The 15,621-nt window shown below is 48.4% G+C and overlaps 1 protein-coding gene across 1 annotated transcript in view; it reads left to right on the top strand.

Moving 5' to 3' along the window:
- Positions 1-29: 29 nt before the first annotated feature.
- Positions 30-15,621, top strand: part of MFHAS1 (malignant fibrous histiocytoma amplified sequence 1) — a 30,367-nt gene continuing 14,775 nt past the window's right edge. Inside the window, exon 1 of the mRNA XM_014945131.1 lies at positions 30-3,036. Coding sequence (XP_014800617.1) covers positions 630-3,036 — 2,407 coding nt within the window. The 5' untranslated portion in view covers positions 30-629. The remainder of the gene's footprint in view (positions 3,037-15,621) is intronic.

The following is a 15,621-nucleotide window of genomic DNA, read 5'->3' as shown; positions in this document are numbered from 1 at the left end:
CTCGCCGCCCGCCCCCGGCGGTGGCGGCCCTGGGGGAGCTGGAGGCGCTGAACCTGAGCGGGCGGGGGCTGGAGGAGCTGCCCGAGGAGGTGGGCGCCGCCCTGAGCGGGCTGCGGGTCCTCAGCCTGCGGCGCAACCGTCTGGGCCGCTTGCCCGCCGCCGCCCTGCGCCACCTGGGCCGCCTGGCCGAGCTCGACCTCAGCCACAACCGGCTGCGGGGCCTGGGGGACGGCGGGGCGCTGGCGGGGCTGCGGGGCCTGCGGAAGCTCAGCCTTAGCCACAACGAGCTGGGTGCCGAGGGCCCGGGCCTGCCCCCCCGCCTGGCCGAGCTGGGCCGCCTGGAGGAGTTGGACCTCAGCTTCAACCGCCTGCGCCGCCTGCCCGAGGGCCTGGGCCGCCTGCGGCACCTCCGCGCCCTCGACATCGACCACAACCTGCTGCCCTCCTTCCCCGCCCCGCTGCTGGAGCTGGCCGCCTTGGAGGAGCTCGACTGCTCTGGCAACCGCCACCTCGGGGCCCTGCCCGAGGGCATTGCCGCCCTCCGCCGCCTCAAGATCCTCTGGCTGAGCGGCACCGGGCTGGCGGCCCTGCCCGAGGGCCTCTGCCAGCTGAGCGCCCTGGAGAGCCTCATGCTGGACGGCAACCAGCTGCGGGCCCTGCCCGCCGGCTTCAGCAGCCTCCAGCGGCTCAAGATGCTGAACCTTTCCTCCAATCTGCTGGCGGAGTTCCCCGCTGCCATCTTGGCGCTGCCCAGTCTGGAGGAGCTCTACCTGAGCCGCAACCAGCTCACCCTGCTGCCCCCTCACCTCTGTCAGCTCCGCCAGCTCCGCACCCTCTGGCTGGACAACAACTACATCCGCTACCTGCCTGACTCCATCGTGCTCCTCCACAGCCTGGAGGAGCTGGTCCTGCAAGGCAACCAGATTGCCATCCTGCCCGAGGGCTTTGGGCAGCTCTCCCACGTCACCCTGTGGAAGATCAAAGACAACCCCCTCATCCAGCCCCCCTACGAGGTGTGCATGAAAGGCATCCCTTACATCGCAGCCTACCAGCACGAGCTGGCCCACTCCCAGCCTGCCGTCAAACCCCGCCTCAAGCTGGTCCTCATGGGCCTAAAGGATGCGGGAAAGACCCTGCTGAGACGATGTCTCATGGAGGAGGACGGGCAGAGGGAGGACATGGGAAGCCGGGAGGCAGGGAGCACCCAGCCCAGAGGGTGCCCTGGGCAGCAGCAGGACATGGGGAGAGTGCCAGTTGGGTGCTGCCCCTTTCCGGAGCCTCAGGATGCTTCCTCAGCATGGGTACCTGACATGCAGCAGCTGGAACATCTCCCCATTGAGCAGCAGGACATCCATTCTCATGTGCTCTCTCACCGAGTGACAGGGGAAACGCCGTGCCCTGCACCATCGCTGCCGCCGGATGCCTCCCAAGTACCGTTAGGACCAGGACTGTCAGGAGGCAGCAAGGGCATTGAGGTGATGGACTGGACAGCAGATGCAGAGAGGGGCCTGACATTCATTGTGTACGAGCTGGCGGGGGACCCGAGCTATGATGTGATCCAGTCTTTCTTCCTTTCTCCCGGAGCCCTATACGTGCTGGTGGTGAATTTGAGTGCCTACGTCCCTCAGCACTTCTACCCCTCTGTGGGCTATTTCTTGCACTGGCTCGGTTCCAAGGTGCCCCATGCTGTGGTGTGCATGGTGGGAACCCACGCTGACCTCTGTGCGGAGCGGGAGTTGGAAGAGAAGTGCCTGGACATCCATCACCAGATTGCTCAGCAGGAGAAGAGGGATGCTGAGGGACTCCAGAGCTTGGTCCAGCAGGTGGATGAGGCTCTGGGACAGGACTTTGACCTGCGCTGCTCCAGCCCGCATGCTGCCTTTTATGGGGTTTCAGACAAGAACTTGCGGCGAAAGAAAGCCCAGTTTCAGTACCTTCTCAACCACCGCCCACAGATCCTTTCTCCAGTGCTGCCTTTCAGCTGCTCGGACCGTTGCCAGGTTCGTCGCCTGCGGGACAAGCTCCTCTCGGTGGCTGAGCACCGGGATATCTTCCCGAACCTGCATCGGGTGTTGCCCAAATCCTGGCAAGTGCTGGAGGAGCTGCACTTCCAGCCACAGGCTCAGCAGCTGTGGCTTAGCTGGTGGGACTCTGCCCGGTTGGGCTTGCAGGCAGGCCTGACGGAGGATCGGCTCCAGAGTGCCCTGTCCTACCTGCATGAGAGTGGGAAGCTGCTCTACTTTGAGGAGCACCTCACCTTGCGGGAGTACGTGTTCCACAACCTGCCACGGCTCATTGACATCCTCAATGTCTTCTGCCAACGGGATGCCACCGTGCTGCTCCAGAAACTGCTTAGCGACACCCACATTGACGAACTGAGGGCCACTCAGCTCCATCATTACGTGGAGGGGTTCTTGCTGCATGGCCTCCTCCCTGCCCACGTTATCCGTCTCCTCCTTAAGCCCCACATCCAGAGCCGGGAGGATCTGCAGCTCATCCTCGAGCTGCTGGAGAAGATGGGCCTCTGTTACTGTGTCAACAAACCCAAATGCAAGCCCCTAAATGGGGCGACCGCTTGGTACAAGTTCCCCTGCTACGTGAAAAATGAAGTGCCCCACGCGGAGGCGTGGATCAACGGCGCCAATCTGAGCGGACAGTCCTTCGTGGTGGAGCAGCTGCAGATTGAATACAGCTTTCCATTCATTTTCCCACCCGGCTTGTTTGCGCGCTACAGCGTCCAGATTAACAGCCACGTGGTTCAGCGGTCAGATGGCAAATACCAGATCTATGCCTACCGGGGAAAGGTGCCCGTGGTGGTGAGTTACCGGCCTGCCAGGGGAGCTCTGCAGCCAGATACTCTGTCAATTGCTAGTCATGCATCCCTACCAAATATCTGGACAGCTTGGCAAGCTATTACCCCTTTAGTAGAAGAACTGAATGTCCTGCTGCAGGAATGGCCGGGCCTGTACTACACTGTGCACGTCCTCTGCTCAAAGTGCCTTAAAAGAGGGTCACCCAACCCACACACTTTTCCAGGTAAGGCACAGCCCAGCTTGCCTCTTCTGGGGCTTTGTCCCTTCTAAAAAGAAGTCTTACGGTGTTAGTCTTAGCTCTGTCTCTTTTTTCTTTTTTCTTTTTTTTTTTTTTTTAATCCTCTGCTCTCCCTTCCCTGGTGACTTGAGTCATGAGAGAAAATATTAGGGTAGCTCCAAGGAGACAGGCTTAAAATAACCCTATTCTGAGATGAGGAGGGTGTTACATCCCCCTTTGTCCGTGCCTTTTCTTTCTGCTTTTTGGGTTTTGGCCCTAAGCATTGGCGGTGCCATTGTTGAAAAGGCCCTGCCTGACCTGTCCTTCTCCTTGTTTTGATTCCTTTGAACGGCACTGCGGTTTTTCCCAATTCCCTTTACCCTGCAGCTCCCCCTTCCTTGGGACTGTTTGTAAACACGGACAGAGATGCCTAAAAGACTGCAGGTGTCCCCTCTCTTCCCCTTCAACCCCTCACCCCTGAAACCTGGCCTGTGCTGCAGCCTTTCTGAATGCAGGAAGGCTCCTGCTGGTAGACAATGGGTGTGTTGGTCTCCATAGCCCTGTATAACAAACGCTTTCTTGTATCTGAGCCCTGTCTCTAGCAGGAAGCATTCCTCCCTGAAGAGAGAGGGATACTCCATCTTCTTTGTTTAACTGTCTCACCTAAAAGTGATTACCAGACTGCACCTTTTGGAGCTATTCTTGACAGTAGTTATTTTCCTTCTTCTCTCCCCCTTCACCTAACAAAAAAAACATAATACGTCTCCTCTGGAGCATGACTGGTTGTGGTGCTTTTTAAAGCTGCTGTTTCTAAAGTCGTGATTTTGTCAGTGGTGTTTTCCAGCAGCATCTGTTTTACTTTGTATGTATGCAGGTACTGCCTCCTAACCTGTGTCCACTGGCTTTGTTCTGGGGGTTGCGGGGGCTTTGGTGTGTGAATCTGCATGAAATCAAAACACTCTGACTGTAAGCAGTGCTGTAGAAATGTGTTTTACTCACAGACACCCACACACACCCCCAGTGTTGGAAGTCTGTTGGAACTTTCGCTATTTACAGGTAGCCTGAAATTGTGTGGGAAATGGAGTGTGATTTGAGTTAAAGCAAGTACTGATGCCGAATAGGTTTGTAGGCAAAGGTCAATAATATGTGTTTTGGGGGGTTGTTTTGGTGTTTGGGGTTTTCTTCTTTTTTTTTTTTTTTTCCTCCCCCCTGGACCTTGAAAATAAGGAGGTGCTATTTGCTCCTCAGCCCGTGTCTGCTCCGTCGACTGCATCTCCCTCTAACTTTGTTAATCTTATGTAGGAGCCATTGGTCTTAGGTGGGTGAACCCACGCTGTGTGAGTTGCTGAGTGGTATCTGCAGGCTGGGTCTTCCTGCTGGCGTGGTGCTTGGGGCAATGTGATCTGCTTTCCAAAAAGCCCAGAGACTAAAAAGAACGACAGAATCCCTTAAAAAAAAAAACACACAAACAACAACCCAAACCAAAACCAACCTACCAAAAAAAAGAAAAAAAAACACTATACCAAAGTAAGTCAAGATAGCAAACTGTATGTGCAGGTGTGATGGGTGGCTGTTGATGGTTTAGCTTGTGAATAGTTCAGATCTGCAGCCACATATCTACTTTTTTCTCTCTTTTTTTTTTTTAATTGTTTTGTGGCCAATTCTTTTTTTTTTCCCCTGCTGAGATGATGCTTTAGAAGTGAAATGTGAAGAGGAGCCGGACTGTCTGTAGACAATTGGCATCTTTGCTGACCAGTGGCAGTCAGAGCAGGTCTGGAAGCCTAAGAAGGGCATTGAAATAGAAGGGCCTTTTCCTTTGGATTTGACTGTGCCCTATATGTTTCTTTAGAGGTAGGAAAGAACCGCTCTCACCTGGGAGCCAGGGTGGGTGTGCTGGGAAGGGGAGGTGTAAGTAAGCAGTATATCATTGGGCATGGGAGGAGCAGGGGCTCTCATGCCAGGCCTCCGAACCCCACCTGGGTGATGCTGCCTCTGGAAAGGGGGTTGCAGCATTTCCAAAGCTCTCCAGGGTAGAAACCAGGCCTTGCTGCCACTTAGCATCCCAAGTGGCCCTGCCTTGGGGCAAGGGGTGACTGTCTTAACACAAATACTGCACAAGTCTACCGGGGAGAAGAACACGCTGAGAAGACAAATGTGTTTCAAAGGCAGGGCTGCTTTGTGGAAATGCTGAAGAGTGATTAAAGCCTGCAATTAATCGAGAAACCTGCTTGTCTTCTTGGATGTTGCTTAAACCTAGCCCAGCTATGATCTGGATTGTATGAAAAATGTGAATCATCATTTGGCTTGGGGAGACCTGAATGTCTGCATTTAATCTAAAATGTTCTTTGCTGCATATCTGATCTATGAATAAAAGATTGTTTAGGAGCCCCTAAATGGCAATTATGAAGCTGAAGACTTTTTTTCCCCCTGATTTTGTTGATCAGGAAGCGTGTGTGTTTAAAGTCATGCTGCCAAGGTTGCTCTTGTGCAAGTGAATCGTGATTGGCATCTTTTTTAACAGGGTGTAGGAAAGAGATGGGTCTAATGTTACGAAAATGTGTAGTGAGGGAGATGTCTCTTTCTTTCCAAGCTCTTCGAGCGGAAATCGCTGGCAACTTGTAATGCTGCTAATTCTTAAATAGGGTTGTGGTCTTTTTAGGACTGCGCTGAAGAACTGCTTTGCAGCCTGTTGACCTTAATAAGGGAAACATTTCTGTGAAGACACTGCCAAATTTGTGCTCAAAAATGGAAGTGCAGTCTGGCTGTGTGTCTGGTTGCGCAACCTGTGTCGTCATTCATGAAACCGATGGTGCATTCTTTGGTCATCCAAAATATTCATTGGAATCCCCTTCAAAGAGGGGACTTGGTTGTTCATGAGTTGAGGATTAGTCCTTGCTTTTCCTCTCCTTCCCTCTCTGTCCTGCCTGTGCACACTCTATAATTTCCATTGATAATACACACAGAAAATCTCTAAGAACAAGCCAGAGTGCATAGAATGGGTTAATAAGAATTGAGATTCTGGATTCACTCTTCTGAGGGTTTATTGCAAACAAACAGTGAATATAAGTGAAATGCCTTGATAGGTTCCTTTTAAGGAAGCTTTCATGTTTGAAACAGTTTTGTAGCTGGGTGAAATAGTAATTTCATTGGCATCTGAGCTGCAATCTCAGTGTGCTTTGAGGCTGCAGTCATCCGCTGGGCTGATAAGCCCTGCCAGCTTGGAGTGACCAACAAGAATAGTTCACCACTCCAAGACAAGACCTCAGTGGGGTTGTTGCAGGCATTGAGAAATGCTGTGATTTTTTTGTATGTGATATTCTTTTAGGCCCTGAAGCCAAGCACTTTTAGGTTGTTCATGTCCCATAAGTTATTAAGTGACTTAGGACTGGGGGGTGGAGGTGGTTTGCCAGCTGTTTGATAGTAGACACCTGTGCTTTGCTTGGACAAATGTGACTGGATTTTCCAAGCTTACCTTCATGTGCACTTGCTAACTGCTCTGCTGCTGTCTCTTCTTACCTTGCACTAAGCTGGGTCTGGGCCATCCTGGGTTCTTCCAGGTTCTGGTCTATGTGAGGTATCCTGATATCTGATGTGTGATTCGTTTGGGGTGAGGTGGGATTGTGTTTGACCAGTGGCTGACATTTATTCCTGCCTGTGAAGTTACCTGTGTGAATACAGACACAAGAAAGCCAGGGACTTTGTCTGTTGCAAAAAAAATAGGCAAAATGCTGTCACAAGCAAGACAAGATGACCTTGGTTTTCACGGTTAAAAATATGACAACAGACAAAAAGTCATGGGCAAAGATACTGTGTGTGAGCCTAGCAGCCCTTCTCCAAAAAAAAACGCTGCAAAGCTGTTGGGGAGCTTTGAGAGATGCTGGAGGACTGGCAAGAGGTTTCCTGTGGAGAGGAAATGTGCATCTCCTGCTTGCCTTTCTGCCCTCTTCCTAAGGTATCAGAACGGGGAGGAGATCACGAGCCTCTACTCTTCCTGTCTCCCCCATCAAAGGTGAGCAGAAGCAAGAATTACATGCCGGTCATCTTCAGGGGTACAGATGGAGGTATCATAGTGTAGTTCACCTGTGAGACTCTCTATCATGTCCAGAGCAGGGCTATTTCTAGGTGGCCTTATTCATGCGATTGAAAGTGAACCATGCTCACCATCCCTGCGTTGGAGTCAAAAGCAAGTATGAACTCCCTTGGTGGCTGGGATGGAGTCAGGAGATGGAGAGATGGAAGATCCCGTGATGTCAAGTCCCATGCAAGCTGAGGAGGGAGCAGGTGAGACTGGTTTTGTCAGAATGGCTCAGAAGTTGCTCCAAAATCTGAGCTGCCTCTCTATGAAAGGCTCATGTCACAGATCTAATTGTTCTTTGTAATTAAATAGTAAGTAGTTAAGGTTTTTCACAGACAATTGTAGTAGAGCAACACCTGCTTGTTATAGACCCTGATGCTAGCATTTAGCAGCCTTTTATTTTCCCTGTTAGAGGGTGGAGTCTCTTTTGCCTGACTTTCAAAGTAGATGCTGCAGCTGTTTTGGGGCTGTTGTCATGCTCTCCTGAAGGTCATGGTTTCAGTGGATACTGTGGCAAAATCGAAGTCAGTAGAGTCAGTAGGGCAAGACTTGAGCACAGTGGGAGCACCAGACATAGATGATGTGGGTGGTAGGAGGAAGCTGAACAAGGCCTGGTGGTTCAGGAGGAGAAGAGAACAGATCAGTTGCTGAACTTGGGAAAGCTCTAGCCCTGATTATTTAGCTTACCAACAGGAGCTGATTTCTGTGGTGCTCAAGCAACAAACTTGAGTGGTGTGTTTTGTTGTATATAATAGTTTAGAAATACAGTCTATTTACCTCCAGGGTTTTTTAGTGATTTCCATCATGTTAAGCTGTGTGTTGCATGGTGAGCATTTGAGGTCTTCTTGCTTGGTGGCTGTGGTAGGACATCTAATTTAAACAACACATCCAGGAAAGGGACAACAAACATTTCATGCTCTTGGAGGAGGCAGAGACATTGCCATAGGGAGCGGGTGGTGTGCAGTGGGGATGGCTGCTGTGGGACTGTGGCTGGTGGGATGTAGGTGTGGGAACCAGTCCTTGGGGAGAACTAGAGTAGCCAGCAGAGAGCTGGGCTTATGGCTGATGGTCTGGCTCGGGGTGACACAGAAAAGGGAGAAACAGACTCAACTGTGGATGCTAGAAGAGAGGCTGAGGCTTTGAATTGCCTTCTTAAAGCTGACCTGCTGCCTGCAGTGTCTGGTGACCTTGTATTGCATACATTGCTTTGTGTGTGTTCCTGTGTTTGGGAGCTGCTGTTTTTTTTAAAGCTCCTAATATGGGACTTGCTAAAGTTACTTGAAAGGTACATATTTAACACTGTTTGAAGGAATCATCTTCCTTACGCAAAAAGTTCATATGCATTTCTACTAAAGAAAAGATTTCCTGGTATGTCAGCTTGGTGCAAGAAAACTCTTTGGGTTTGTTCCATAACAGCTTGTCTTGCCCTGCCCCATTCTCCATGTGAGTCGTTTCTGGGCTTTGGGCCTCTGGACTTTAAGCTGCCGTCACTGAACCAGGGAAACACTAGATTTGGTTGATTGGGTCTTTTTGGTTTGGTTAGTGAACCAAAGCAGAGTTATTTGCCTTTAATGCATTACTTTTTCTTGTTTGTTTGTGTGTTTTATTTTTTACAGTTACTGAAATCTGTCGGAAATGACCAGAGATGCTCAGTACCAAATGATTCTTTCTTCCATCACATGAGAACTATTTAAAACTTACTGATTGTGGGGATGACATAAAAAGTTAATGTAGGTTTTCACCTCTCCAGAGTAAGTTGATTACCTGAGGACTGATTTGTGCTCTGCTTCAGCACGCTATGGGCACAGATGTCACAAAACGTGCTTTGTTTCGTGTTCTGTGCGTGCACTTCTGGTGGTGTGGTGCCACTTCCTAAAAGACCTCAGTGTGAAAAGTTTTTCCATGCAAGTGTGGTTGAGATGTATCATGTGCATGATCCACATGCAGATACATTGCAAGGTCCTACTCCTTTTGCATCTCAGGAGAGGATGGTGGGAAATAACCAACAGCACTGAATCTTGTTGCCTTCTGGTGATGTTGTGAACGTGTTACTTGATGTTTGGATAGAGCTCTGAAAAACAAGTTACCAGTTTAAAAGCAATGTATGAGTGCATCTATTAGGTAATTCTCCTGTATGCTGTGGCGTCTTGTTGCATTTGCATTATTAAGCAGATAGTTGTGGTAGCCTAGCGTGCTCTCCAATTAGTGATTTGCTAATAATAGTGCAGGCTAGTTGTTCAGCTTTGAAAGCAATTTGCCAGGGGAGAAAGGAGAAAATGTATTTGATGAAAAGTTCTGTGTTGGGTTTAACTTCTTGGAAGCCATCAAAGTACAAACTTTTATATATAAAATTTTTTTTTTTCCTTCTGTTGTGAGCAGAGGAAGAATAACCTCTGCAGGTAAGTAAAGAAAACTGTGGTTTGGGGGGTGAATACAAGATGATCAGTTATTTCTTTTTATCTCCCTGCTTGTGATACTTGTGCTTGCCATACAGGCGTAGGCAGCTGTGAGAGTAAGGAGGCTAGCTGGTGCAAAATAAGGTCACCTCCTCTCAGGTGAGCTTGTGGGATGCCAATTTAAGGTTCTGCTATTTAAGGGAGCACCTCATAGGATCAAGGAGTGGGGAGGAAGTCCTTAAAGGACTGTCAATTATAACAATCAAACTCCTGCTGCTCCTGTCATTGCTTTTGGCTGGCTAGGAACATATCTGGGTCTGAGAAAGCAATGCAGCTGGGTTGTAGGAGTCTCAGCCTGCCTCTTTGGTCTGCTATACAGTGATCTCCTTGCCTACAGCAGGAGAGCTCACGGGATTCTGGTAAGCACAGTGTGAAGAAGCTGTGTCTCATACAAAAGATAACGAGGCATTGGCATTTTTAGAAGCCTTTGAGTGGATGCAGTTTACAGCCTGTAATGGGAAGATCACCTGTGTGGGTGCAGCCTTTGTTCCAGCTGAGCAGCTGGGAGAGATTTGTCCTCTAGTTTGTCAGGAAACAGATGTAAGAATTGGGGTTGGGGGGTTCAAGACCTGTGAAACAATTGGCTGGTTGGCTTTGGGAGAATTTTTATTTAGGGAGTTCAGCTGGACCATCTTGGAGGGTTTATGGTTCTCCCACAGCAGGCTGCTGGAGGATGAGGTCGTATTGTACTTGTGGTATTTTCATGGCTAAAGCTTGGTCCTGAATGTGCTGATCGGGTTGCCAGCATGGTCAGTGGCAGTGTAGGTTAGGACTGATGCAGGCTCTGTGGTTAGGGGTGACTTGCCCGTGGCCAGTGAATGGAGGCTGTGTTCGGACTGAGCTGTGACTGCTGGAGTGCTTGCCTCCTTGAGTTGGTTGTGGTTTAAAGGGAAACCTTAATTTCAGATTTGTTTTTTTTCTCAGTGGTCATTCTCAGGAGCTCTGTGCTTCTCCCAAAAGTACTGAGTATGCCAGCTTCATAGTTTTAGCTGTGACTAGGTTGGACTCCTGGGAATGGGTGTGAAACTGGTCTAGGACCTACAGACTTAAAAGATAACATGAATTTTGAATTCACAGTTCAGCATGACAAGCTCTGCACGAACCAGACAACAGCTTTGAGGGGAGCCTGCCACTGGGCGAGTCCATTAGGCTTAGTGTTTTGTGAGGATCAGGCCAAACTGAACTGTGGAGACAAGTAACCTTCAGAGCAAAATAAAGCTGCATCTCAAATCCTGTTCAGACCTGTCTGTTTTTGCTACATGCTGACTTGGAGGTGATGCTTGAATACTCCAGGAAGGAGCTGTATTGTTATTGATCTAAGTTACATTGAATTTTGCTGATGAGATGATGGGAGATTTCTGCTGAGCTTTTTTTTAGAGGGGTTTCACAAGCTTGGCTGAGTTCATCTTTGTGAGGCCCTTTATGAAAGCAATACCAGGATATCTTCCCCTTTACCCAGTTTAAGGGTGATGCTTGCCAAGCGTCCAGTTTAGATAAGCATTTTTATTTGTGTTATGTGAGAGAGAACTCAGACGTCCCAGACCACTGTAGGAGAGACACCCTCTCCTTCACGTGGTACCTGTCGCTTTCTGTAGAGTTTTCAGGCTCTACCTGTTATGGAATAACAGGAAGGAAACAAAGGTACAATGATAGGACAGGGATTTGAGGACCTAATGCTTTGATTGAGGATAAAATTAATATTCTGTATAGGGTTTTGTCCTAACAGAGTGGTGGCACACTTTGGTCAAGGCTTGTGTCTCGAGTGATCTGTACTCAACAGTTTCTGTGTGTTGAATTGCTCTTGGAGCATGTTCTTTGCATTTTTAGCAAGTATTTTGCTCTCTAGCAATACAGAGTGAGCAGCAGCCTGTGATAAGGGACGGATCCTGCCCTGTAGCAGGGTAGGGCTTTTGCATTTTTAGCAAGTATTTTGCTCTCTAGCAATACAGAGTGAGCAGCAGCCTGTGATAAGGGACGGATCCTGCCCTGTAGCAGGGTTGATGAGTTTCCTAAGAAAAATTAATAGGCTATGGTTTCTACAGCACCAAAATCTGCAGGGGTTGGCTTGGGACAGAAGTGCTTGACCTGATTTGCTTCCCATGTATCTAGCTGCTGTTTCTGCTGTGTGAAACCACACAGTGGAAATATACTGAAGGAGAACACAGTGATTCGGTCTTGCTTGACTTCAAGAGACATTTGCAGCACATTTTGTGCCTTTGTATCAGTGCAAGATTGGCAGCAGAGTACTGCTAGAGAGGCTGATTTGTCCCAAACCTGCTCCAGAACAAGAGTTCTGCCATCTCGTAAGGTTCCTTGCTACATGGTGAACAAACAGAGGGTGAGCTTTCTGCTGCAGAAGAAACACACATCTCTGTTTTGTGGCCTCTGAAATATTATGGTAAATACAACAGAACTGCAAAATTGTCCTGCAGCACAGACCATGAGTGCTGGATGGTGCAGCAGCACCCTACTGCATCTCTGGCTGTTGTTGTAGAGCTCTGTTGCTGACCATTTAATACCTTTTTTCACTCAGTGGCCTCCTTCTTAAAAGAAGCAGTCAGGTATGGATGGCAAGTGGTTTATCTCTGAACAGATGATGTTAGAAAGTAAGGACTTTGCAATGTGCAGACAAAGAATGTACGGTGTGAAGGATGGAGAGGCAGGGATCTCAGTCTGAGACTGGCTGTCTAACATCAGTCTTTTACTATAAGTATTCCAGTTGTCTGTGTTTGAATGTTTGCATTTATTGCTGTTGTTAAAATTCTCAAATAAATTGAGATCAATCAAGAATGAAGGACCCAAAAAATGGGGTAATGGCTGGGGATAGTGATCCATTCTGAAAAGCAGTCATCTGATATTGACCATCCTGATATTTGCATTTGTATCTTTCCACCCTCCCTCTGTATTTATACTGTGTATAACTTGCTAGTACGCATGTTCTTCTCTACTACATTACCGGGAAAAATAGCATAATTGTGAAATTGCTGACCTTTGCGCTTTTCAAGATCACATCCTCAACAAATAGTGAGATGCAGCTGTATTCATTGCAATGTGTGATGGGGAATATTTTACGGTATTTATGCCCAGTTCATTTGGTTTTTTTCCCCAAAAAGGGCTGTGCAGCTGGGGCTTTGTCTATATGGGAGCAAAGGGGACTTGGGGCAACCACAAAAGGTAGATGTCCCCTTCTTTTTGTAATTCCTTATCATTTTCTCAATCTGTGAATCGGGGAGTGGCTCACAGGAGCAATGACCTTCCTTAGCAGGGAGATTTAGTCATGATGGGACCCATGGGAGCTGGAGCAGAAGAGATGGTAAGGAGGCAGCTGAGTTGTGGAAGGCGTCTTGCAAGCTGCAGACTCGCCCAGGAGCTGCACAAGGGCACGGGGAATTGTAAATCCAGACAAACTGGTGTCAGACTGAGCAACAACTGTGTGGTGCCAAACTTTCACTCAACTGGGAGCTGTTCCTGGGCTCAAACTGGTTTTAAAGAGCACTGTAGGTTGAGGGTATATCTGCTGGCTTGGCCTTAATATGGACTTAATATGCCTTAATATGGACTCTGAGCCGACCAGCCTCTGTCCCACCATTACCCCTTTTGAGTGACTCCATCTTGCACCACCACATCACTGGGCAGCCTGACCAGGAGCAAGCAGTGAGAGCTGGGATGATCAGTACTGGCTCAAAGTAGTCTCCAAGTAGTCCTTTGGATGGGTTGGCTTTCCTGGGGAAGCCTCATCTGGGCTGTATCTTTAGGAAACCGGCACACTGTGTCCAGAGAGGAGCAAGCAGATGGACCTCTCTCCACGCTGCAAGGGAGAGAGGCACAGACTTACCCTGTTGATAAGTCTGTCCTGTTGCAAGGAGAGGTAGAAGGTTTTGTGCGTGTTTCCTTTCCTGGTCTGCATGGGGCTTCTTACCTCCTTGCTGTGCCCGGCTGTATTTTACGGGCAGAACTGCTGGATGGGGTCAAATGTGCTTGGTGGCAGGTTTCCAAGCCAGGGAGTCAGCAGCAAGCACCAGGCCTACTTACACGCGTTGCGTAACCAGATGAGTTTTCAGCTCCCTCTGCATTTCTCTAAATCTTCCTTTTGAACAGGATCCTCCTTTGAGTTGAGATTTTGATGCTCTCATTTCAGATAACGATGCACGCACTGCGCATGGAAAATTCTCATGTCCAAATGACTCTGCTTTATCAAAGCAGCTAAACTTAGGAAATGTATCAAAAAAGAGCTTCCCCTTCCTGTGATCTGACATAACATTTCGTGGCCGCTGTTATTTTTACTATGGAACAGCTTAAATCTATTTCGGTTGGGCGCTAAGTGATGGCTACAGTGCAAAAGAAGACATTTGTTTCTGTGAAGTAGCGTGACCATGCTGCAGCTTCAGGGCTCTGAGGGCAGGCAGCTCACCTTGGGCTTCTGCCAGCGCGGCGTCGGGGCCCCTTGGCAGTCCTGCTCAGCTCTCTCCAGCCCTGTCCGCTCAGCAGAGGGTCTCTGGGCCTCCCCACCTTGCTCTGGAGCTCAGGGCTCTTGTTTAAAAAAGGTGGCAATAAGCCTTTCACTCTGAGAGCAGTTAACTCTTTCAGCATCTTGGAGGTGTACTGGTGGCAGTGGTGAAGGATCTTAACATACTCCCCCTCTTCATCATCCAAATTCTCAGGGAACAGCATAGGGAAGATGGTGTTTCACTATCACCAAAAAGTAGGGAGACCAACTGCATGTGCAATGGGAGTTTGTGCAGGAACCAGTCATGCCTCTGGCTTCATGGATCTCTTTAATATATGGAATTCTTCTCACTGTACCCTGTTATAGACCAGGACTGAGCCATCCCAGGCTTAAAAATGCACTGCTGGAATCATGGCTCGCTGGAGCACCTTGAGTTCTTGGTGTCAGGAATATATAAGTCAAGCTTTCAAACTTTTTTGTTGTTGGGTATTTTTTGTTTTTAAGTCAGCTCCTTTTTTGTTAAAGCAGAATCTGTAGAGATTTGATCTCATGTTTTAATATAGCTGACTGCTCTGCTTCAGCAGCCTTCCGACTTGTTTCCGAACATCCTACGCCTCCTTTCACATTGAGTTGGAAGTGAAGGCAGACAACTGGGACATTGGGAAGAGATACTATTGCTTGCTGGCTGCAATATCCCAGAGATCTGCTGAGCAAGAATTTATTTCATACTAGTTTGTTTATTTTTTTAAGCTTCTGGTGGACAGTTGTGCAGAAATGTTCAGTGGGTGAACATAGAGGTGATGTGAGCCTCGCTCTGGAACTCCTACTTTTACTTAAAAGGCTTTTACCCAGCTCTGTGACAGTGCTGGAGGTCTACTTGGGGAATGAACCTCCCGCGTGCTTTGTCCTCGCTAACAGGTCCAGTGAGTACCTGAACCCGTACTGTCAGGGGTTTTGGGCAGGGAGTCTTGCTCATGCTGATGAAGCAGAAGCCTATGATCTAGCCTTGGTGACATTTTCATGCCAAGTTTAGTAAGTGAGAAGTTTGTAATTTCTCAGAGGAACATGTTGTGCCCAGAGGGAGCCCTACAGACTCTGAGGTGATCATTACTGGATTTCGGCAAGGTCTTAACTGATGCTTGTGTGGGCAAATAATTCAACTCAACAAGTGACTGCTTTGGTCAGCTTGGAGCTTTCCTAGGATGAGATGCTGAAATAAATGATCAAGAGTTGAGTCTTGCATGCGTCTTTTCCCAAGCAGTTTATTTGTGCCTCAAAGGTTCAAAGTAAAGACTTTTTTGGATAAAGAAAAGTTTGGGAACCTTCCTTTGGGATCAGGAAAAAAATATTTTTAAAGTACCTTTCTCTGTCTTCTTTTGTAATGGAAAGCTACCATGAAGCTTTTGAAGCTGCCTGTTATTTTTATCTTGTTCCTTGTCCTTTGAAATAAATCACATCTTTCTTCTATGGCAAAAGAGAGCCTAGCAAGTTATGTACATACAGACATGTACGTTTCTGAGTGCCTGCAGTGAAGCTAAACAGAATGTTAAGAAAATGTTGCCAAACAAGGCAAGACCATTCTCAAGTTAGTGATTCATACAGGGATCTGATTT

Source organism: Calidris pugnax, unplaced genomic scaffold (assembly GCF_001431845.1).
Source record: "Calidris pugnax isolate Ruff unplaced genomic scaffold, ASM143184v1 scaffold15, whole genome shotgun sequence".
NCBI lineage: Eukaryota > Metazoa > Chordata > Aves > Charadriiformes > Scolopacidae > Calidris > Calidris pugnax.
Note: the sequence above shows the minus strand (reverse complement) of the source record. Positions and strands in the feature narration are given on the sequence as shown.